The sequence below is a fragment of the Sesamum indicum genome, linkage group LG13, assembly GCF_026168435.1.
Source record: "Sesamum indicum cultivar Baizhima isolate 11 linkage group LG13, ASM2616843v1, whole genome shotgun sequence".
Lineage (NCBI taxonomy): Eukaryota > Viridiplantae > Streptophyta > Magnoliopsida > Lamiales > Pedaliaceae > Sesamum > Sesamum indicum.
In genome coordinates, this window is record NC_142669.1 from 12,375,438 (window position 1) to 12,401,159 (window position 25,722).

At 36.5% G+C, this 25,722-nt stretch overlaps 1 protein-coding gene and 2 long non-coding RNA genes across 4 annotated transcripts; all 3 read right to left on the bottom strand.

Annotated features, from left to right (window-relative positions):
* Window positions 1-207: 207 nt before the first annotated feature.
* On the bottom strand, window positions 208-1,596 carry LOC148784516 (uncharacterized). Its single transcript, XR_016063813.1, has 3 exons — window positions 752-1,596; window positions 562-681; window positions 208-469 (listed from the first exon to the last, which is right to left on the bottom strand). It is a non-coding gene; the product is annotated as an uncharacterized LOC148784516 (long non-coding RNA).
* A 4,458-nt stretch (window positions 1,597-6,054) lies between these two features.
* On the bottom strand, window positions 6,055-18,412 carry LOC148784517 (uncharacterized). Of its 2 annotated transcripts, XR_016063522.1 has the most exons (4): window positions 18,358-18,412; window positions 16,644-16,702; window positions 14,827-16,256; window positions 6,055-7,332 (listed from the first exon to the last, which is right to left on the bottom strand). It is a non-coding gene; the product is annotated as an uncharacterized LOC148784517 (long non-coding RNA). The 2 variants fall into 2 exon arrangements; XR_016063521.1 differs by having other exon boundaries at window positions 7,331-16,256.
* A 4,765-nt stretch (window positions 18,413-23,177) lies between these two features.
* Window positions 23,178-25,431, bottom strand: LOC105176784 (2-methylpropanoate--CoA ligase CCL4). The gene has a single exon (XM_011099689.3). The coding sequence runs from the start codon at window positions 25,213-25,215 to the stop codon at window positions 23,308-23,310; it is 1,908 nt and encodes a 635-aa protein (XP_011097991.1). The 5' UTR covers window positions 25,216-25,431; the 3' UTR covers window positions 23,178-23,307.
* Window positions 25,432-25,722: the final 291 nt, after the last annotated feature.

The following is a 25,722-nucleotide window of genomic DNA, read 5'->3' on the forward strand; positions in this document are numbered from 1 at the left end:
TAAAATTATTATTGTACTTACCGCTACCTCAGTTACCCATGGGCCACTCCAGCCGCCATCGTCCTTCTTCTTATAGCATCTGGCAAACAATTCCAACTGTTTGGGTGGCCGTCCTAGCTCTGCCTTTTGTAAAACAATAAAATAGTTAACATAATATTTATAAATTAATGATAAACTATAAAAACCATATAATTTACTTACCATCTTCATCTTGTGTATGCCGACAGAGGAAGATCCCCCGTGGTACACAGTAGAGGATGTTGCGGGTTTCACCACCCGGTTCGTCTTATTCTAGGAAGTCTGCGCTAGTCCAGTATGCATGGAGTTGGAGCCATACCTCATTGGCTAGCGAAAGTGGTTTGACTAGCTCCTTCCTGGTGATGGTAAACCGTCTTCAAATGAATTTGCCCGCCCACATGTGAAATACCCGGAACATTGACTCATCATCACAGTTCCACCAGTAACTCATCTACAAAATATCAAATTAAGAAAAAATATTAGTAAAATTCATTAAACAATTTAGATTATAAGATGATACAAAATTATTTTAAAGTACATTACCTTCATGCTCTCGAACTAGAACTGTTGGTGCTCTGGCAGCACCCGACTCAAACATCCCCAAGGGTGGAAAATGTGTCCTCGCACCACCGCATTGATGCACTCGTGGAATTTGCGGTCAGACTTAAAAGAAAATATTAATTAGTGATTTTCAAGATAAATAATACTAAAAAATATTCATAAAAGAATTTACCTTGAATCATTGAGGCTGATATACTGGCGCGCCGATGGTGGGGGACTGCTGGTGTTGCTGGCTTGGAAAGTCAAGATTACCTTCCCTCGGTTTGAGTTCCTCATATTTATACAACTACACTTTGCCCTAACGAGCTGCCACGTGTCATGACAAGGAGCATTGGATCTATTAATCGAACGTTATGGCGCTGATTAAGTGCTTGGATCGCGCTCATGATCAAGATCCGCGATCTCCTCTATAAATCACGCTCATGGGTTTCTCTCTTGCCATATCCGCTGCTAAATTGACTTGAAAGGAGTGACAATCCGTTTTTACCCTTAATGAGGGGTACATTAGTCATTTGGTATTTTCTCCCGCATCAACCCCAAAGTTTTTTTTTTCTTTGTTGCTGTCTTTATTTCTTTTATTTTTTTTTCTATACTAATATATAAGAGAAGGCATTTTTCTCTCACAAATAGAGGTTATGACACCGTATCACCAATTTATTATTATGCTGATAATTAATACCGATAAGCTTTTTTTCTTTGTTGCTTTCTTTCTTTCTTTTATATGTTTTTTTAAATGTGATGTGTTGGTTTATATTATTTTTATTCAAATAGACGGCGTGTCATGACGGTTAGTATAAAAAAAAAAGTTTCTACACCCATAAACTACGGTTACTGACATACCACACTAATTTTTGTGTATGACAATTATACCCCTAATTAGATAATTTTAAAACTTAATTGCAATTACATTTTTTCTTTTCAAAAGTGACTATATTATTTTAACATTACTACACCAATTCTTTATTGTCTCCATAATACTTTATGTTAGTATTCTTTTCTTGTTTTTTTTTTTTTTTTGGTAAATGTGATTGGCTGATTTATATATTTTATTTTTATTTATAATATATTTTAAAATATAAAATATTATTTATTAAATACACATAGAGATGACGTGACACACACATTAATTTATAATATGGATGGTATGTCTTGGTAATTTTAAATTTTCTAATTGTAATGGAATTTCGTTATTGCATAAAGTTAAGATTTCTTGCAACAATTTATTTAATCCCTTAATCCAGACAACATGTTCCATAAATAAATAAATAAATAAAAAGTATCTCTTGTCTAGATCTCTAAGAAAAAAATATTAACACCACCTTACAAAATTTATTGGACAATCACATTACCTTTATTTTATTGGATTGTGAATTCTTTTATTTATTAGTACTCAATTTCAAAATTAACATTGATGGATACATAATTAAATTCAACACTTTGAATACGTACTTGTCAACTTTATAACTACAATTTAAAAATTCTATCATCAGATTTAGTCTGCGGGTACATATTTAACTAATTAATAGCAAATGTACATCTTAGCATATAATTATGCTGCTCTTCTTTAATATTTGGTGTAATTATACCTAAGTTTTCTCTAATTTAAGAAATTATATTTAGTACCCCTGATACTTATTTTTGTCTAAAAAATGAATCGTTCCGTTAGTCAAAATTCACTGAATTTGTTAATATTAACAAAAATATTGAAGAAAATTCATATTTACCCCCAATTGACTTATTTGTAAGTCAAACAAATCTTTTCTGACCAATCTACTCTTAGGTTGCATTTGGTTTCAAATCCTTATTACCAAAGATAATTCCAATCTTTTATTCTAACTTTAAATTATAATTTGATAAATATGGATGGATATCAAATTCTTTTTAAATACTGTCATTTGAAATTCTTTCTTCAAATCCAACTCCATTAATCCAAATACACCTTTATATATCTTCACATGCTAATGCATGTGAGCAGGCATATCTTCACCCTTATAAAAATAATTTTATCATAAATTTTTTTTTGATTTGTAATAAATCAGTATAAGTCAGTTGGTGGTAAATATAAATTTTCATTCAACTTTTCTATTAATATTAGCAAATTCAGTAAATTTGTTTGACAAAAACATATATTAGGGGGTTTACGTATAATTACACCAAATTTTAAGGAAAGGTAGTGTAAGTATCCCTTTAATTAATTGTATATGTTATATATTTATAATAATCTTAATTCTATTTGTGATGTTCTAGGAGATTCTGTGTATCAGATGCTAATAGGAAAATATCTAAGGACCCCTTATGATTTCAGAAATCTTCAAAAAAAAAAAATTTATGTGAAAATTAAAGTATCAATTATACCCCTATGATATAAAATAAAGTTCAAAAAGATCCCTGAAGCTAGGGTTGGAAACACACGGGAGTTAATTTTTTTAGCATTTTTGCCCTTCTCTCATAAATCTAATACATAATAATATAGATATTATATAATATATAATATATACAATTTAATAAATCTTAAAATAATATATATTATTTATTAATAATAAAATATTATTTTATATGTAAATATATAAATATATTAATATTCTTATTATAATATTTTTTTAATTAAATTAATTTAAAATTAATTTTAAAAAAATAAAAAAACAACGGCAGCACTGCGGTTGCCTATCACAAGGCGTGGGCGATGGGAGTAGCGCAAACAGGGGGCGAGGGTGGGGCGCGGGGGCGGGCAGCGGGCGAGTGGGGGAAGGGGATGCCACTCGTGCGGTGAGGTGGGGTGGGGGGTGTTTGATTATTATTTTTTAAATAGTAATTTTACTTTTTTAATTATAATGATTTTAATTTTATAAATTATAATAATTTCATATAACATAATTTTATTCAACATGTGATCCAACTCATTTTTTAAAGTCACGTAAAACTAAAAATCTCCAAAAAATATCAACTTGGCATGCCATGACATTTTTGGTTAAAAATTAAAATTTCGACCACTGAAAAAATTAAATTTCATCAATTTTAAAACTTAATGGATTTATAAAAGTTAGATTAATTTGTCGGACAAAAATTAATATTAAGCATATTTAATGGTCTAAAAATATAATTTTTCTATATAAAATTGATATAAATAATTTTTTTTATATTTTAATAGATCTATTTTTTCTATATAAAATTTTTTCTATATAAGATTTTTTCTACATAATTTTTATATATTATAGGTGTATTTTAATAGGATTAGGTCGACCATGTTAACTAGGAGGGAAACTTTAGTCATTTTTTGTCTTTAGCGTCTCTAAACTTTAATTTTTGTTCAATATTATTCCTCTTATTATTTTACGGTGAAAATATTGCAAGATTTTGATTAAAGTTTTAGAGTGCTAATGTCAAAATATAAATTAAAAAAACAAATTGATTATAAATACTAACTTAATGAACGAACTATACTATGTACCCATACTTTTAGTTTTTTAAAAAAGAAAAAAAAAATAGTTTATCAAAATATCGAATCAAAATATATATATAAAGAAATGGATATATACTCCCTAAAAGTTTTGGTGTAATTATGCATAAACTATATGTTTTGAGAAAATTACATTTAGCACTCTGAGGTTTGCTTCCGTCAAACAAATAAGTTTATCCATTAGTAAAAATTTATTGAATCTATTGTTATTAATAAAATAAATAAATAAACCTTCATAATCATCCCCAATTGATTTACCATTGATTCATTGCAAATCAAATAAATTCTTTTACAATAAAATTACCTTTATATATCTTCACAAGTTAACGTATATGAGAAGGAATATATGCATTGTTATAACGATAGTTTAAACGGAAAAAAAAAAATTGATATATAATAAGCCAGTAATAAGTTAATCGACAGTAAAGATCAACTTTTTTTTTTTTAATAAATAACAAAAGGACCTTTTATAATTTTGAATCACATAGAATGTATATATAATTACATCAAATTCTGAGGAGTCTTTGATATGACATTTTATCCTGCAAATCAAAATTTCATTTATTCAAATCTTTTGACTCGGATTGAGTTTGATTTTATTAAACGAACACACCAATCATGTGGATATCAGCATTTGTCTCTTTCAAAGAAACTTAAAGCTGCAAGAAAACCAATCTACACATCACAAGACTCAATTTTTTATTCCATTATATTTAATTAATGGGTAAATATTTATTATGTGAACACCAACGCAATGCACGGGAAATGACAATTTCTCTACACTTTTCATCACTAAAACATAAAGGCACGTGATTGGGATAATTACGCTTCTCTCCTTTGAAATTTAATGAAATTATACGTATATTTTTTATAATTTAAAAAATTATGTTTAATATCCATGATGTTTGCTTCTGTCTAGTAATGATTCTTTTATTAATCGAAATTTGCTGAATTTAATAATGTTAATATAGAACAACAGATAAAATTCATATTTACATCCGAATTGACTTTTTATTGATTTATTGTAGGCCAAATAAATCTTTTGATTACCGAAATTACCCTTTTACATCTTCACACGTTGATGCATATGAGGAGGTATATCTTCATAGTTATAAGGATGGTTTAGTAACAAAAAATTTATTGGACCTGCAATAAGCTAGTAATAAATCAATCGAGGATAAATATTAATATTTATTAAGGTTTTTTTTTTGTTAATATAAACAAATCCAATGAATTTTGATTATTGGAAGAACCTATTTTAGACAAAAACAAATCTCAAAGGCACTAGATGTAATTTTTCAAAACCACAGGAAGTCTATATGTAATTACACCAAACCTCATAAATGAAAAGTGTAATTATCATAGTCTAATTGCTACACAATTTTTTGTTGAAAATTCAATTTTCAATAAAAGTTTCAAACTATTAATGGAAGCTTGACATTTTAATATTTTTCATAAGTAGTCCTAAAATATTGTAGATTTGTCTAAAAAAACATATATATTAAACATTAAGATAAAGGACTTCATTGATAAAGAAAAAGGAAAAAATGAATACCAACCCCTATAATATACCGAATGTGTAAAATATTTCCTTATGAAGAAAAATATAAAATTTATTTTTTTGTATTTTTAAAAATAAAATAATTTGTCCTAGTGTACTATACGCGCTTTAGGTGTTTTTTTTAATCGATTTTAAAAATAAAATATTATTTTATATTTAAATATAATATATACTAATATTATTATATATAATATTTATAATAATATATATTTTTATTTAAAAAATAAAAAAACGAACCCCTCACCCCACCTTCTCCAACCCGTCGTATACCACCCACTTCCCCGTCACCCCTTCCCCCGCCCCTTCCCCCCTTCACCGTCGGCCTCGCCTTCCTCCTTCCAACTCCCTCTCTCTCTCTCTCTCTATATATATATATATATATATATATATATATAATTTTAATTAATAAAAATATATCATACATATATTTTTAGCTAAATTTTATGTATATATATAAATATATATTTTTAATCTAAATCGTTGATCAAATTTAGTAAAATTTGGACTATTGATCTTATTAATTAAATTTGAGCTATAGATTCAGTGTAATTCAACGGCTATTAATAAGAATGTAAATGTAATTTTATAACTAAAACTAAATAAAATAAAATATCTGAAAATTGGGTGTGAATGGCATGAAATCACATGATGGGCTTACTTCTTTATTATGAAAAATTCAAGGGGATAATTTACTAGTTTTTTTTTTTTTTTTTTACATAGGGTTAATTTGCTCATTTCGTATAACAAAAGGGTGTAATTTGCATTTAACCTCTGTTTTTACTAACAACATTAAGAAATTACAATAATTCATCTCTATGCATTGAGCAATACCTCAAATCAACTAATACATTAATATGACTAATAACGATAATTAAATTATAATAATTTATATAAAATAAAATAAATACTTTCATAAAGTAAAATAAATACCCATATACGATAAAACTCAAACCCATAATTTCAAATTTGTTCATAAAATTTCAATCTTTTAAGTACTCGTTCTTGCTCCTCCAAATTGCCCAAACACTTCCTAAAATTCGTGAAACGACTCACCAAGTCCATGTCTCTTTTTAAATTTTAACTAGTTGGATTGTTGATAAGCCCAATGTAAACAAACTGCACAATATGGAAACCCAGCCCAACGAGACTCGGCAGGCCCATAGCTGACACTGGAGAGAAATTCGTAAGCCGGCCCGATACTTGGTTTGATATTGGGGGCTACGGACCCTGATATTGACATATGTCAGCAGATCCTAAGCTAAGAATAATAGTTGGGTGCTTTTTCTGGACTGAAGGGAGTGAAATGAATTCCGAGAAAGATTTAACAACAGAAAATTGTTCTTTTGTTAGACCCGTGCATCTGATTCTTCCGCCGGAAACGCCCACGTTGGAGATTGGATTGAGAGCATATCAGAATGTCATTTATTGCACAAAAGCATTTTCGTTATTTATTTGGGGCTTAAATGCATCTTCTTTTTTGTATCATAACTTAAATTATTTGGTATTTTTTTTCTTTAATTTTTTAGAATAGCATTTTGATCACATATTTTTTTTAGATTTTGTGATTTCACTCGTTTTTTTCGTCGGAGTTCACCTCCACCGACAAGAAGGTGAACCCTAGCAAAAGAAAAAAAAAGAACAGGAATGATGCGTGCGATTTTAGCACGTGTCCAAAATTCTTGGATCTTGATATTGGATTTGGGCTAATTGAGTGAAAACTCTTGAGAAAGAGGACCTGCAAAACAAAAGGTTAGCACTCAAATGCTTAAGTTAGTCCATGATTTAAAAATAGATAAATGTAAAAATGAATTATGATGGGAAACTAGAGTAATATAGTAGCAGCAAGAGAATTTAGAGTGTGGAAGGGGATGATTGTCGAGGAGTAACTCCCCTATTTATAGAGGAGTTCCTACAGGAGTCATACTGAGGGGAATCCACATGATCAGAGAGAAGTTCGAGATTCGTGGATAAGGTTCCTCCTTATCCATTCCTTAAGTAGCAAATCTCTGGATGAACGGGAACTCCTTTTTCGTGCAGACTCCTATCGAGTGAAGAGTCATTTCAAGCTGAAGAGTCCAACCTCTTGAGGGTACTTTCCTTCCTAAAAGCTAGCTTTGAAGGCCTCCAGACTGGGCTTTCTCCTTGGGCCATATCTAACAAAGTAGGCTCCCTTCCTTGACTGGACTTTGGTGTGAGGGGCACCTCTTGGACTAGGCGTAGTAGACCTCCCCTTTGGGCCGAACCAGATGGTAGGTTATTCCCTTCTTGAGTCAAGCATGGCAATTTGGGAGAGCTGACTCTCTCTTGGGTTGGCGGGCCTACATCTGGCGTAGTACTTTTTATTGGGTCAATCTCTTCTGGGTCATACCCATCATTCAGTCTCCTCCACTCTAAGGAGGAAGGATGCCACCTAATCCCTAGAGTAGGAGATCCTGCTTCATTGGAAGGGAGGACACTTTCTCATTCTTGAGGGAGGAGGGCATCCCTTCGTTCCCCGAGTGGAAAGCCTTGGTATCTTTGCGAAGGGAGGACCTTCCTATCTTAGTCGGGTATCTGTCCATATGTTGCAGTTTGGTTTCCTTGGGAGATGAGGTACCAGCTTTCGGCAGGTTGATCTGACGGCTGTAATGATGGCGAGGAGGATTGTTCTTCAGATAACTGCAACTCGCACGTCCTTCAGCCTCTTCTCCACACGGTTGGTAATTGCCCTTTAGTAAGGCAGTTATCGAAAATGTGGGTTAAAACCCTTCTCCTCAACAACCTCTCGAGTTCCTCTTCTCCCTCAAAAAAGTTCTCTTTCAGAGTATTAAGGCCTCCTGCCAGCCTTCGTTTTTCTCTATAAGTATTTCTCTTTCTTCTTCAGAGTTTCTTCATTCTTTCTAAAATGATGTCTTCCTCTAGTGAGTCTGTGCGTTTCCTTAGAAAGACCTTCTTGAGCGATGATCCTTCAAAGGCCACCTCCAATGGGGCGGACACTGTCCCGCCCTATTTCGGGAGGGGTTTGAGGAAGAGCTTAAGACAGGCTACTGCTGCTGCCCTTCGCTTGATTAATAAGGATACTGATGAGGGGGAACAGGAGGGGGAAAATAAAGAAGAAGGCTCATCCCCGGAAAAGGAGAGGGTGAGGTTTCCATCAGAAGAGGCCGAGAAACCTGAGTCCTCTCCGGTGGGTAGACTTCTGGGTCTTCCCCAAGAGAAATTCCTCTAGTCGAGGAGGAGGAAGAGGAGAGGGTTCCTCAGTCGCCTTCGGATCTGGGGCCTTCCATCTTCTGAACCTTCTCCATAAATCAACTCCTTTAGGAGTGTCGTGTCCCACCTGAGATTATTGTGTATACACCATCCCCTGTGAGTTGTCCATTTTTTTCTCCCCCTAACTATTTATGCTTTTTCACCGCGTAGTTGAGGTTAGGTCTTCACTTCCTCGTCCCTTTATTTTATTCTGAGGTTGCTCCTATCTTCCAAGTTCCTTTGAATAAGTTAATTCTGAATTCTTTTAAAATTTTGGTCAAGTTCTTTATGGTTCTCCGTTTTCATGGTTACCCTGTGACTGCTCATGCGTTTGCCTCATGTTATCGCCTTAAGAAGGCTGAGAAGGGGTTCTTGTGCTTTGTCCCTTGCCCTAGAGTATCCTTATTGCACCTCCCTCATGCTCCCAAACATTGAAAAGTTAGTTATTTCTTTGTCCTTCCTCCCCATACTTGGTCTTTCCCCATGTGATGGATCTTTGAAGCCCCTCCTCCTGCACATGCGTGATCAAGCACGGTGGCCAACAACGAGTTGAAAGGTAAATGCCCCTCTTCCTCCTTTTCACTCGGTCCCATGGCAGGAAGCAACTAAGAAAAACCTCTTACCGGCTCTGTGGGAACATCTCCTTCTCGCACCTCTTCTATGCCACCGCCTGGAAGGAGAAAGTTGGCATCCCCCACCCCCTGCGGCCTTCTCGTACACCCTCTGCCTATCTCCATAGGCGTCACCTACTGGAATAGGACAAAGGAAAAGTGGCTCTGGTGGCAAACTTGATGAGGGGGACCTTGTCATTAGGGGATAAGCAGTTGTTCTTACCTTTCTCTCAGGAAGAGCTAGAGGGAGTGGGGGTCCTCTACCTCTTCAAGTTATGTTCTTGCCTATATCTTTCATCTTCTACATGTCTTATTGATGATTTGTGTTTTTTGTAGGCGACCTCAATCTATGAAGAGCTCTCCTCCAAACTTCAAGGAATCCCTCCTATTCCTTCTAGTGATGCCCAGAAGCGTAAGCTAGAGGATAGGTTGGAGCGTTTGGGGAATGAAAATGCTAATTTGAGGGAGACTATGAAGGAGGTAATAGGGGCTGTCAACAATTGGAGAGGGAAGTGAGGCAGTTGAGGAAGGAGGCGGCCGTCCATGAGGGTGCCCTGAAGAAAGCAATGGAGATGGTGGTAATGGACTTTCCCCTTTCTAAAGAGGGCAAAAATTACTGGGAGAATTGATTGAAAGAGTTCAAGGAGTCTCTGAATTATCAGCAGGAGATGGCTAAGATAGCGGGGCACTTCTTCGAGTACGATTTCTCGGCCTGTAAGGAGCAGTTTCAAGCTCAAAGGTACCCCCTGCAGGAGAGGAGCCCTCCTTCCTTGATCTTGCCACCTCTTTATACAACACACCTGATCTATTTGCCGAACCCTCTGACCAAGGAGAGGGAGCCCTCCCCGCAGACTCAGGTTCTGTCTTTATAGTGATCTTTTGTGATATCACGTAGAAGGAGATTTGGATAATCTACTAGGGGAATTTGAGGCAGAAGTAAGGAGTCCCTCTTGTTAAGCCGCAATTGTTGCCACAGTAGGGGATCTCCAGGGAGAAGGTGCCTCCGAAGGGAAGGAGGAAAGACCTCCCCAAGCCTGTGATACAGCTCTTCCTATTGCCCACTCGCTTGCTGTTGATACTCCTCCAAAGAAAGAAGTGGAAGACCCACTTGTGGGGTGAAAATTTGATGTAACTTGATTGCTGGTCTAGACGAAAAGCAATTTTATTCTTTGCTTTGATTGCTATCCCTAATGCGAAATGGGGATGAAACAATTTTAATTTTTCAGCTCCTATAGGGATATTTCAATCCACCCTTGGCCATGTCTTTAGGCTAAGGGTCTAGTAATGCGACTTGATTGGTCCTCGCTTTCATTATTTGTTGTTCATCTTAGGGAATGAGGCTAAGTTCTTGGTGTCTTGATATCTGCAGGTTCTGTTATGATGAGAGGTCCCCCTTACGTTTTTGGAGTGAGGTCACCAAAACCTCTTTGAATAGAGGGCTCTTTGTGCTATCTTTTTCGTGAAAGGAGCCTCCACGATGCTACTTGACTGGAGATTCTTGTCATTCTTCTTAATAGGTGCCTTCTAAGGTTACCAAGCAGGGAGGTCCCCTTGCTTTCTTTGGGTGGGTGCCCCCTTGAATGTTCTTGGTGGGTTGGTTCCTTTCATTTTTCCTTGCAGGATGCACCCTTAACCCTTTTCTTAAGTGAGTGTTTGAACAGTATATTATAAAATATATGTTTATAAAAAGTAATGAATTATAAAGTAAATGATGGCTTAGGATAGGAGCCTTAGGAGGTGGCTTTAGTGATGGGAGTCTGCATGAATTTTGGCAAGGCCTACTCTAGCTAAGCTTTATGCCTCAAAATGTAATGCATCATACCTTTTTTGAGAAGGGCGTTGGCAGAGGTAGACTTAATGAAGGGAATTCTTACGGGAGGACTCGTTGAGGGATGTCCCTTGGGAGGACAAATTTTAGAAGGGGCCCTTCTGGAGAGCCTATAGAAGGATGCCCTGCTGGAGAATATTTTTAGAAGGGGTCCTTCAGGAGGACTTGTTGTAGGATGCCCTACGGGAGGATATCTTTATGAAGGGTCCTTAATGAGGACCTATTGTAGGATGCCCTACAAGAAGACATCTTTAGGAGGGGTCCTTCAGGAGGACCTGTTGTAGGATGTCTTGTTTAGAATGGGAGCAACCTTCTTCATTAGTAGTATTTCTTGAGGTTATGAATATTCCATGGCTGTGATAGGATGTCCTTTGGGGTCTTCCAATTCATAGGCACCTCGTCCTATTACTGTTGTAACCTTAAAGGGCCCTTACCAGGTGGGGTCCAATTTTTCCACTGGTTTCAATGCATCTACCATTCGTAACACAAGGTCATCTACTTGAAGGCTTCGTGTCTTTACACTTCTATTGTGAGCATTGATCATAGTGATTTTATACCTTTGGGTCCGAATGAAAGCTTTTTCCCTTAGATCTTCGATGAGGTCCAAGTTTCTTTTAACAACTCCATGTTATTTTTTTTTTTTTGAGAAATGTAAGATTCTATGGGAGGGTTCTGGGATGATTGCTTCGGTCCCATAAACCATGGTGAAGGGGCTTTTTCTTATAGATCCTCTAGGGACGATATGCCCATAAGACACTGGTTAGCTCTTCCTTCCAATTTCCTCCAACTCATTCTAAACATCTTTTAATCCCTTGAACAAGTATTCAGTTGGTGACCTCTACTTGCCTGGTGGCTTGGGGGTGTACTACTGATGTAAATCTCTGGTTGATATGCAGACCCTTCCACTAGTCTTGTATTTTGTAAACTTGGAATTTTGGATCGTTGTCTAAGATTATTTCTCGAGGGAGTCCGAAGCGGCAAATGATGTTTTTCCATATAAATTTCATCACATATGTTTTCGTGATGCAGGCGAGTGGCTCAGCTTGCACCCACTTAGTGAAGTAGTCGATAGCTACTATCAGAAATCTCCTTTAGCCAGGTGCCAAGGGAAATGGTCCCACAATGTCTATCCCCCATTATGCAAAGGGACAGGGTGACAACATGGTTGAGGCGCTTTGCAGGTTGATCGTGGGGAATGTTTTTGACATTTCTCATATTTGATCACAAGTTGGTTTGAGTCTTGCTTTATGCAGGGCCAAAAGTACCCTGCCCGCAGTGCTTTGTTGGCAAGCATCCAGGTGTCTACACGTGTTCCACAACAGCTGCTATGTATTTCGTTTAGGACATGGACCCCTTCTGGCTAAGATAGACATCTGAGCAAAACATGTATGAAAAATTTCTTATAGAGGATCCCCATTGCAATAGGAAACGAGAGGCTCGGGCCTTAAGCTTAGCAGCCTCTCACCTGTCGCCCGGGAGGAGTCCTTCCTCCAACCATCGGATGACGGGGGCCCTCCAGTCGTCCGAGGAGGACACGACTTCAATGCAGATTGGGGCCCTTGGTTAAGGGAGGTATTATATGGTGATACGTCTCGTTCTACAATCCTCTAGACCGTTGGCTAATTTAAAGAGGCAGTTAGCTTTTAAATTTTCTTCTCTTGGAATCTGAATAATTTGAAAACTCATGAAACCTGTTTTGAGTTCTGCTATCTATTTGAGATACTGGATCATGTTCTCCACTTGGCCTCATAGGAGCCTTCTATTTGCTTTACGATCAACTGGGGGTCCGAATAGGCTTATACATATCTGGCTCTTACGTCGTGTGCAATTCTGAGTCCTGTCACAAATGCGTCATATCCAGCCTCATTGTTGGAGGCTTTGAATTCAAATTTAACTGCAAACTCCAAGTCTTCGCCTTCCAGTGAGGTGAGGACTATGCCTGCACCGCTACCTTAAAAGGTAGATGACCCATCCACGTGTGACAACCATTTCTCAGCTTGGGGGGTATCCTCTTTTGACATTCCTGTAGTCTTAGAGACAAAATCGGCCAAGGCCTAAGCCTTAATGCTGGCTCTGGGTATATATGAGATGTCATATTCTCTTAGTTCTACCGCCCATTTTACCAATCGCCCTGAGGTATCCAGTTTGCCTAGTGTTTGCTTTAAGGGTAAGTTGGTCTTCACACCGATAGAATGTGAGAGAAAATATGGGCGCAATCTCCTAACAGTGGTGACCAATGCGAGGGTCATCTTTTCTATGGGGGTGTACCGTTCTTCTGCTCCATTAAGGACCCTATTGATGTAATAGATCGACATTTGCTTTTCTCCCTCTTCGCGGATGAGCATGGAGCTGATTGCTTGTAGGGTGGTTGATAGGTAGACATAAAAAGTATCCCCTGGAGAAGGCTTCACATTTGTTTAACTTAGCATATAACTCATCTTTCAAAATCTGTAAGACTATCTTCAGATGTTGCTCATGCTCTTCTCTATCCTTCGAGTATACCAAGATGTCATCTATAAAAATAATAACGGAGTGATCCAGATATTCCTGAAATCTACAGTTCATCAATACTATGAATGCCGCTGGTGCATTTGTTAACCCAAAGGGCATCACCAGAAACTCATAATGACCACAACGAGTACGGAAAGCTGTCTTCGGTATGTCATTCTCTGCTATTCTCCACTGCCAATACCCAGACCTCAAATCGATCTTTGAAAATATTGTAGCACCCTTTAATTGGTCTAGCAGCTCATCAATCCTCGGTAATGAATATTTATTCTTCACTGTTACGCTATGTAATTAGCGGTAATCGACGCATAACCTCATACTCCCATCTTTCTTATTCACAAACAGCATTGGTGTTCCCCACGGCGAAGTACTCGGCCTAATAAACCCTTTCTCGAATAATTCTTTGATTTGCTTTTTGAGCTCATGTAATTCCACTGGAGCCATTCTGTACGGTGCAATAGAAATTGGGGCAACTCCTGAGAGTGTTTCTATGGCAAAATTCACTTCTCTATGCGGTGGCAAACATGGTAAGTTATCAAGGAATACTTTAGGGAAGTCTCTCACTACCGGAATTTCCTCCAATGTGGGATTAACCCTCTCGCTATCTACCACATGGGCTAGATACGCCTCACAACCTTCTAACATCAATCGTCTTGCCTCTATGCCTGATATTACACAAATTGGTACCACCTGACGATCCCCCATAAATATTACTTTTGATTCACCAGAACATTCGATCATCACTTCCTTTTTATAACAGTCGACTATTGCTTTATGTTGTGCTAACCAATTCATCCCCAAAATCACATCAAACTCCTTCGAATCCAGCACTACAAGGTCTATAGGTAAATTTACATCTCTGATTCTAACTAAGCTCCCTTTCCTAACATTGTTCACTACCATACCCCTCCCACGAGCAAATAAACCATCAAATTATATCCCAACGGGCTATTCTCTCCTGGTATTTTAGATGCAAGTTTAGACAAAATATATGAATGTGTAGAACCAGGATAAATAGAAAAATAAGCCGCAATGTCAAATAACAATATCGTACCTGATATCATGTAATTCGATGTTGGGGCTTCTTCTCTAGTTATGTTATGTATCTTTGCTTGGGCCTGTCTCTGCGTAATTTGTGCTCTAGCCCCCCTCATACCGGTACTAATAGTGTAGCCACTATCTCTGTTGCTAGTGCCTCTACCTCTGCCTCTACCTCTTCTTGCTCCCCTGCCACTACTCCCAACACCGCTTTGGCTCTGAGTCCCGCTAGTAATACTTTTAACCACACCCAAAGTCAGACTGGAACAATTTCTGGCTATGTGTCTTCTACCTCCACAGCGATAACAAGTCTGCTATATCATCTCGTCTCGAACATGGCCCTTGATGTTGTCTTCCACAGGTAGAACAGCTCAGAGAAAAAATTAGTCCTCGACCATAACTCGGTCCAGCTCCCCTTCCTGATCCAGTAGAAGACGTAGCAACTGAGCTGCGTTCGAACGAACCTTTATTAAAGCCCATGGATCAACCAAACCTCGATCCACTACTTCCTCAAAAAATGGGACCACCACGTGTAAAGTTCCCACTTCCTCCTGAGAATGAGCGATTGGTTCCCCTCTTGGTCAACCTACTCGATTCCTCTATTGCGTACGTTGATTTCCTCTTCTCTTCCCCCTTGTTTTTGTCCTCCATTACTGCTTCTTCCATCCAGAATGCTAATTCAACAAGAATTTTAAAATTTGTAATTCTGACTGCGAGGCCTCTTTTGATCTCTGGACGTAGCCCCTGCTCAAAACAGTAACAACAATCCTCTTGCGTCACTATTACTTCTGGTGCATACTTGACTAGTGCCGTAAAACGGAGTTCATATTCTGCCACCGTTTATCCCCTTGCACTAAATTTAGGAACTCCATTCTCTTCCTATCTCGGTACATCTTGGGTCTGTATTTATCATCAAACTCTTTCTGAAACTCAACTCAAGTTATTTCACTTGGCTCATATCCCCTCTTTACAAACCTCCACCAAATCAAGGCATTCCCCACGAACAAAGAAACAACATATTCAAGTCGATTCTCTGGAGTGCAATTTACTAAGTTCATCACATCTTCGACTTTTTCCCACCATCTCTCAGCAATCTCTGGGTCTAGGGTACCCTCAAATTCTGTAGCCCCCATCTTCTGGATTCTTTCATAATTACGATCAATTGTAGGAACTACTGGTGCTAGCAATGGAGTGGATGAGCAGGCCTCTGTAAGTAACTGCGCTTGAGCTTGTGCTTAGACCTGAAAAGCCATATAAAATATTTGTGCATACTCTGGTGGTAATCTTACCACAAGAGCACCACCGGGAGGAATTGGAGCATCAGCACCATCCTCTCGACCTACCTCCACCCCAACTGCACTTGCAGGTGCCACTGAACCCTTTACGGACTCCGCTGACTCTTCCCTACTAGCTACTCAGTCAGCACGTGCACCTTGAGAAGCCATCCTACATTAAATAATTCAATCATTAGGGACATCTCACAGTCAACCCATTATCCTAAAAACGTAGACCTGCTCTAATACCACTTAATTTAGCACCCCCTACTCGCTACATCTAATTATCACTATTTCATCTTTTCTTTAATTAGAACTCATTCTATAAGTAATTCCCTTTCGACCCGTAAAATAAATTCTAACTTATCAATATAATATATATATCACAAAAGATAATACATACCACCAAAAATTTATATTTAGCCTCACTAGACGTCCTTATGTACATAACCTCAAGGAAAGTAGTATCACAATTTTAAACACAAACCCGATAAAAGACTAGAATATTTAACAACGAAACAGCCAAAAACTTTGGCTTCAGATGTCACGGCTGACTCACCTAATAAAGTCCACGGCTCGGCTCGAAGTCCGATGTGGCTAGTCAATGTGGCCTATTTCCTGAAAAGTACGTGGCAAGTAATGAACTACCTACTCAATAAGTATAGCTAACCAGTCTATATATATACACAGGCAATAAATCACATACAAGCAGTAACATCGACTAACAGTCATTTGTCATATAGCGACATCAGATATAAGGAATAATATATACCCACAATTGTAAATCAACCCACGATATAATATTTGACGTTATCGTTTATTAACTAAGGCCCCTACTTACTCTAGTTGGCGTACATCAGTCAATAATTTTGTCGGCCATCATCATCTCATCAATATCATATCATATACAACACAGGATACCCGTTGTATGTAATATCCCTACACTCTCTACTCCAGTGTGTAACAATATCAGCACAAGACATCACAACAAACATAATACCCCCACACCACCTCAGTGTGCAGCTAACAACACAGGATAATCCCCGCTACCCGGAATACCCTGGTACCCTACGCGCCATGGTACCTAGTTTAATTCATTTATTTTTCATATCACATAATCAATCACGTCATCTTCAATCATATTATCATAAACCATTAACTGTGTTCCCAACTAGGTAAGCATCATCTTTTATATCAAGTTACAACGGCAATATCATTACTTCATCATTTTATTCTCTATAATAATTACTTTATCAGTAATAGCTTCTCAATTCGATTTTATGCAACAACCAATTATACGATCACATAATCATACCACCCTCACGTCCATTGATTACAAGCACATATGACGCATAGTAGCAATTCCACCGATATTAAGTAATCCAACAAATAATCCACAACTAAATATATAAACAACTAATATACAAAATCCACGTATATAAATATAAATCCAAGTTCATAATCACATCCAAGAAACCAATATATATAATATATAAAATACTACACATATAGCTTATATATATAAATCCAATTAGTTATACATACCTTAAATCCCAAAATGCTTCGATTTCACGAGGGACTGCTCAACCCTTTACTTTGTTGTCCCGTCATATAATAGAATATTATATGTATAATCAATATATTTAGAATATTATAAACTCCAAATAAAATATTATATAATGTTCGTACATTTTTCACCAATCTTTTAATATTTCATTTATATTAAAGCCCAAACCCCTGTTTTATTTTCTTTTAAATAACTACATTTTCGAAGCTTCTCAAACATATCTTTAATTTATCAACTAATTCATAAAAATTCATTTAATCAAACCCCTTATATATTTATAACTATTGTTTTTAATAACATCTCTATATTAGATTATCATTAAAACCTCATCTTCTCTTTTTAATAACATAATATTTCTTAAATATAATTTTTTGAAACATTTTTTTGAATTTTCTATCAATTTATCGTCGCTATATAATTTAATTAAACAACAATACATGGAATTACATATTTGATTAATCATTTTAATGGAATTGTGCAAATTAGCTATAATAATAATTAGATCTAATAAATCTAATAATTTAATTAACCAACTATATTATTTTTATATCAAATGGGATATTTAATATGACACTAATTTAAATAGCCAAAATCATAAAGTACTCCGATTAAATAGTATATCGATCAATACAAACAACATTTAATAAACGAAATAATTAAATAATATAATTATATAAATTAATAAAAATTAAAATATAAATCTTACCTCGCTGCGCGTCAACTGAAGAAGAAAAGGAAAATTGCACAAATTGTATTGAATTATGGTTGCTGTAATATATATATATATATACAGAGGTATGTTTATCATGGGGAGGTGGGGCGGTGGGTGATGGCCCACCCCTCCCCTCAATTCATTATCCTTTCTTTTTCTTTTCAATTCTCTTTCTTTCTTCTTTCTTTTTTTCTATAATTTAATTTAAATCTTTTTTTTAAATATTCTTTACGTTTTTTTTAATTTTTATAATTAATATAATTTATCCCCAAATATTATAACGAACTCCAATTTAATCCGTTCAAATTTTATTAAATCTCAATCTTAATCTATAATACTATTTAGTCTTCTAATTATGTGAAAAATTCTACGAACGTCACAATTATTATTATTGTTGTTGTTGTTGTTGTTGTAGTAGTACTTGTTGTTACTACTATTATTATTAATAGTATTATTATAATAATTTTATTATTATTATTAGGATAAATTATATTTTGTTATTTGAACTATGTCATTTTTGCACTTTGTCATCTAAACTTCTTTCTTTTGTATCAACTTACCATCTTAACTTTGTTCAATTTTGACTTAGCCATATATGACCTTTTTCTTGTCAATTTTTTTGTCGTAAAAACATCACATGCAGTGCATACGTGAAAAATATCATATGACATTTTCATAATTATGATATGTGTACTATATGTGATGCTTTTTCGACAGAAAAATTGATCGAAAAATGATTATATATGACAAGTACAAATTTTACAAAGTTGAGATAATAAGTTGAAAAAAAGTATATTAAATAACAGTGTGATAATTAACATAGTTCGAACGATAAAATGTAATTAAAAGTTAAACTAAAACTATGTTAAGAGTACTTGTAAAAATAACTTCTGCAAAACATTTAATTAGTAAAAAGATATTAGTATTTTCAGTACATTCGACGTGTGTAAATAAAATTTTAAAATACATAACTGTATTCTTTTAAAAAAAAATTATTAAACTTTTTATAAAAAATTAAGTAATTTTTTGACTATTTAACAGAATATAACACTACTTGAAGCAAAATTACGTGTACAAATTGAAGGGTAAAATAATGCAACTGAGAGTTTGTTGTCAAATAATACATATACAAATACTGAATATAAAATGCACATAAAGTATGCACATATTGCATTAATTTATAATAAAAAAATTGACATAAAATTTGATGGGGTAATCTAACTTCAACTCATGATAAAATTATATTTTTAGTTCTGTATATTAGGATTGACAACTGTTGTCCAGTAAGTAATGTACTTGTAAATTTATTTCTATAATTTATGATTTGTGACAAGTTGAGTTTTTCGGACAGAAATCAATAGAAAATCTGTCGGACTAATTGGGGAAAATAGGAAAATTGTGGTTTTTTTTGTCAATTGGATGCCAATTTTGTATGTTGCATCTTAAGAGGCATTAGATTTAGACATTTTGGAGGAAAAACTTACCTACAAAGACTCAAGTTGAAACCGAAAGATTTTATTATTTTAAAAAAAATATTAATTTATAAGATTTTACTATACATGTTCCAACAAATTTTCAGTTGAGTTCTGCTGATTAATTGAAATTGCTAAAATTGTTAATACATTAGTTACAGGACGGCGATGACCACCCCTAAACCTACGTAACTAAAACTATGATGTTACCTTCAATTCAGGGAAATCGGTATGCCTTGACAGGTTACTGTAATTTATTAATTTGACATGTCATTGACGGAGATCACAGGCCCCGCTAGCTGTTGGACGACAACTTCCGCTGCATGTGCCTGAACACGAGAGTAATTAAGTAGAACTAGGCATGCAGCAAAGGAAGATAGGTAAGGCAATATAATCCGTGGCCTACTTCTCTTGCATTCTCAGTAGAATAGGCAGATGTATTTATTCTTTTTGGGTTTAATGCAATTTATCTCTATATGATTGATGGGTAAAATCCAGTTTATATGCAAAATACCTAAAATGCTCTTAATGAAGGGCAATCCAGTCATTTACACACTTGACCCGCGCATTGGGGAAATGGCGGTTCGGGTGACCAAAAACCCGCATTCGGGCATTGTGAGAAGACCCTGACACAAGAGCCATTCGATCGACAGTGATAATTTATCGAATGGCGACACGTGAACCATACAACAATATCTACATGTGCCCTATAAATAACCCGAGACGCTATATTTTGAGTTAACTGAATGTAAGACTTTTCGATCTACAACCTCTAATCGCATATTTTTACCTCGATCACACTAACTTGAGCGTCGGAGGGTCGTTGTTGGGGACATATCCGACGAGCTTCACGTTCTTGTTTTATTTTCAGGAACCCAATACTTGATCTTGATGGAGTTAGCAAATTTCCAAAAAGTCAACCTTCGAGGTCGCTGAATTCGAGTAAGATCAATAATATTATAAATGAATAAATTACTTCTCTATAATAAAAAGAAATAGCAATTTATCTTTCTTTACTTTTTAAAATGAAGTAATTTACCTCCCTATCTAAGGAGGTAAATTGTTATATTTCAAAAAATATAGGGGGGTGAATTGCTGCATTTTACAAAATAAAGGAAGGTAAATCGCTATTTGTTAATAAGAGTATAAATTGCTCGTTTATAATATATTGTTTGCATTTTTTTTATTTTTCTTCAGTGTGAAATTTTGCAAATACAATTAATGTCAATATAAATATTTCAGGTACTATCTTAAATTGTGTCGTTTTATCAACATTTAAAAAGAATTGATGTGTCACTATGTACAGAAAAGAACAGGTTTATTGCAACAGCGGATGGACTAATTTCCAATGACTTTGCGACAGGGCCCAACAAGTGCACAATTTTGTCGCAAATTCCGTAGCAACACTGTGATGGAAACTTGCAACTAGAGGTATATATTGTCGCGAAACACATCGTAAAAGATGGTGTCAGAATTCGGCGAGAGGAAGTGTCTTTGCCATCAATCCATTACAAACGTCATTTTCTCAAGATTTTGTATAAAAAATTATGACAAAACACATCTGTCGCAAATTCATGACGGTATTAGACAAATTTGAGATGGATTTCAGACATATAAGATGAAAGGGGGAAGGCGTTGCAAAATCCATCATTCGCGTCGCTTGCTGACAGCATTTGCAATTCGTTTGCAACAAACATAGTCCGGACTAATTATGTTGTGTCATAATACAAATGATAACATTACGGCAATATCCTTCCATTACAAAACCAACATAATTAAAACGGGTATATTGCCACGAATATGTTATATGTGGTCGCAAATCCGTCGCACATCCATCTCAAACATCATGACATATAGGTAATAGCATCTTATTTGCGTTTTTACGCTCTTATACTAATATGTATACATACATAGGTTCTTTATAATTATATGACGATAGATTTTAATCAACATGTCGTGTGTAAAATTAACTGGTCGGAGCATCATTAGCTAGATGGAATTTAATTGTATTTCGTATTTCTATTATGTTGTGTATTTTATATCTCAGCATAAATAATAGAGTATTTTAATTATTATTTCTTGAAATAACATATATGTTATGGGTAATGAAAGTGTGGTTCATTTAAGTATGCTATTATGTCAGTTGTTGTGAAAATAGGTGTCTTTTTATTTGGTATTAAAAATACGCAATTGTGTTGTATGATAAATATGTGTACTTCATTTATATATTTTTTTAGATAATGTTTAAGTAACGATGTTGAGACAATTGAGAAAATCATGTACAAGAAACCCCTATCCCGAAGTGAAGGAATTAGATTTGAGTTTGAGGTGGTGTTTATGATTTTGTAAATTGCGTTAAAGATCTACATGATATATGGACAATGAAAAAGATTACATGACCTGCGACAACAGTAAGTTCCAAACCACATATGACCTATTTTGAAAGGGTTTTGTGAACAACCATTATAATTGGACACAATGGCGAGGATAGTGATTGGAGTTTGATGATCCTAATGAGCCAGCTTCAATTGCATCTCAAATGATGACTATTGGGATGATTACCAGTAGATGAATTGGGACCGATGGATGATTTTTAATGCTGTCAGACTTGATTTATCTTTCCTAAAGGTTGCAGGTCGTAACTCTATTCTATCGGCTTCTGGTAACGCAGATCCCACTTCTTATGTTACGATGGAGGACATAATGATGATCAATCACGGTTGACCAATAGATTTTCAATGCATGTTGCAAACCATCCTTCACTTGAGCTATTAGCGACCGTGAGGCTGAGTACATCATGTCTCAAATTAATATGATTTGCAACAGAGATTTTACATCCATTGAACATCGCGAGTTCGTATGAAAAATATTGATGCACGTGTCACTGAAATTACATCACAAGTTCATCGCAATTATTGGAATGACACGTAGGATCAGTCACAACATTGCAACATCCTGTCGTAAATTTTGCGATAGCATATTTTTGTCACAAAACCTAAATTGCACTATACTATCTTTTGGTGGCAGAAACTTCATCACAAAATCCGGTTCAAATTTCATCATTAACTAGTAATGTATCCATTGCAACACGCCGTGACAATAAGGCATATTTTTACGATGAAACCTATTTGTAGTGATCATAAAGTGCTTATTCTGTTTAGTATTTTCATATATTCAATATAGAAACTTTGCCAACTTTTAGAGAAAAATATATGAACTGCAGCAGCAATAACCTTAGGTATTAATAATTTCATCTACTTCTTTCTCTCTTTTTCTCTCTCTCTTTATTTGCATTAATGACTAGTTTAAAGAAATCCATGCATTCTACTTAGTGATCAAGGATGGGCATAAACGTTTTATTACGATTTTCCACTATGGGAAATTTTAGTCCGGACGTAACTCGGTCAAATTTGAACCAATCATATAATTGATATATAATTCAGAATAAATAACCAAGCACACAGCAAGTTTATCACGCTTGTTTGGTTATTAATTCTGACAAAAATTTTCTTTTTTGCAAGTGTTTAGCCATATCTCTGAGCAAAAACTTCTGGATTTTGCCCGTAGATGTCTTTGGAAGCTCCTCCTTGAACACCACCATTCTTGGCACCATGTACAGCGGCAGCCTCGCCTTGCAAAACTCCCTTACCTCTTTCTCCGTCGGCTTCTCAAACACCTCCTCTTTCAAACTCACAAACGCACACGGAATTTCCCCCCAATACTTGTCCGGCCGTGCCACCACTGCTGCCTCATTCACCGCCGGGTGGCTGTACAGAACAGACTCCACCTCCACACTGCTCAAATTCTCTCCGCCGCAAATAATCACATCCTTGGATCTATCCTTCACTTCCAAGTACCCGTCAGGATGCATCACTCCGACATCTCCGGTGTAAAACCACCCGTCTTCTCTCATGCATTTCGATGTTCCCTCTGGATCTTTCAGATAACCAAGCATTACACTGCCACCTCTCAGCACGATCTCCCCCATGGTGCAACCATCTCTGGCCACGCTCTCGCCGGAATCAGGCTCCACCACGTCGACCTCCGGGCACCCGATCATCCCCACTCCTTGTCTTGCCTTCAGCTGGGCTCTCTCCGGGCCTGCCAAATTGTTCCATTCTTGCTTCCACGCGCAGGTCACTACCGGCCCGCCAGTTTCCGTCAACCCATACCCGTGACTTACTATGAACCCGAGCGATTCCGCCCTGCCAAGCACGGCAGCAGGAGGTGGGGCCCCAGCAGTCATTACGTGGACGGGAGAATCCAGAGGTTTTCTTCCGGGGTGGTTGGTTAACATGTTGAGCACCACCGGTGCACCACACATGTGTGTCACTTTGTACCTCTCTAATGCTTGGTAGATAGAAGGTGCATCGACACGGCGGAGGCAAACATTAGCCCCGCCAACAGCCGCCATGGCCCACACGTAGCCCCACCCGTTAGCGTGGAACATGGGCAGGGTCCACAAGTAGACTGGCTGCTTGGGAACAGCCCAGTCGAGCAAAGAGTTTACTGATATGAGGAAAGCTCCCCGGTGGCAGCTAACCACTCCCTTGGGAGAAGAAGTGGTCCCGGAGGTGTAATTCAATGTAATCGGTTCCCACTCGCTGTGAGGCCGGAACCATTTGAACCCCGGATCTCCATTTCCCACCATTTCTTCATAATCAAGACGATGATGTCCATTGATCTTCACGGTAGACGAACCATTGACATGATTCTCATAATGATCATCGATGAAGACCAAAACAGGGCGCGATAAACCCGACGGGAACATGGAAACCGCTTCCTCGACCACAGACGCAGACTGGAAATCCACGAACAAGAGCTTGGACCCGGCGTGCTGGAGAATATTGGAGATCGCGTTGGCATCCAGGCGGAGATTGATATTATTCAGGATAGCTCCTGCCATCGGCACGGCAAAATGAAGCTCGCACATGGCGGGAACATTCGGCGCCACAACGGAAACCACGTCGCCCTTCTTGATGCCAAGGGAGACGATGGAGGAAGCCAGTTTCACACACCTGGAATGGGTTTCGGCCCACGTACGGCTAGTCTCGTTGTAGAGAATCGACGGGCAATCTCCATAAACAACAGCAGCCCTTTCCAGGAAATCCATGGGAGTAAGAGGGCATGCATTCGCAGCTGATCTTTGCTGTACCTTCTTTGCAGTTTCAGTTTCAGGAGTGAGTGGTAAAGTGTTGGAAGAGTTGGTGAGGGGCAGCGACAGTGAAGCTTTGATGATTGTACTTTTCTTGGAGGATGGTCGCAAGTAATTAGTGCTCGGTGGGCATGATTTACTCCATGGTGTAGCTAGTTTTTCATGGAAGGCTGAGGAAGAAGAGAGAAGGGAAGTACTTGCATGAGTTTGTTTGAGAGGATACATGGTTATCTCTGCGGAGGGAAGAAAAGATCTGATGCATACATATAATGGTGGCAACCCAAGGAAAAAGGGAGTGGGACAAAATGGTAATTTTACATATTTGAATTTTTTTTTTCTTTGAAAATATCCCCTGAAATAGATGAAATGACAAATTAGCTAGCCCTATCTGTGTTGTTAATGCAGTACCAAATCCTAGTGCATGTTGATGCTTTGATCCGGGGAGTAGGAGTTGCATTTTATATTCCAAATCATATTGTACTCCTATTACATTTAATATATATATATATATATATATATATATTTTATGAGTATAAAAACGACATTATATATATACTTTACTTTGAAATTCTTTTATACACATGTCATATATATATATATATTGAATGGAGTAGAAGATACAATAGTATTTGCAGTAAAAAAATCTGTAAGAGGGTGTTTGGATGAACTGTTTAAAATACTTATAAGATGTTTGAGAGTTTATAAAATGCCATAAAACGTTTGGTAAATTTT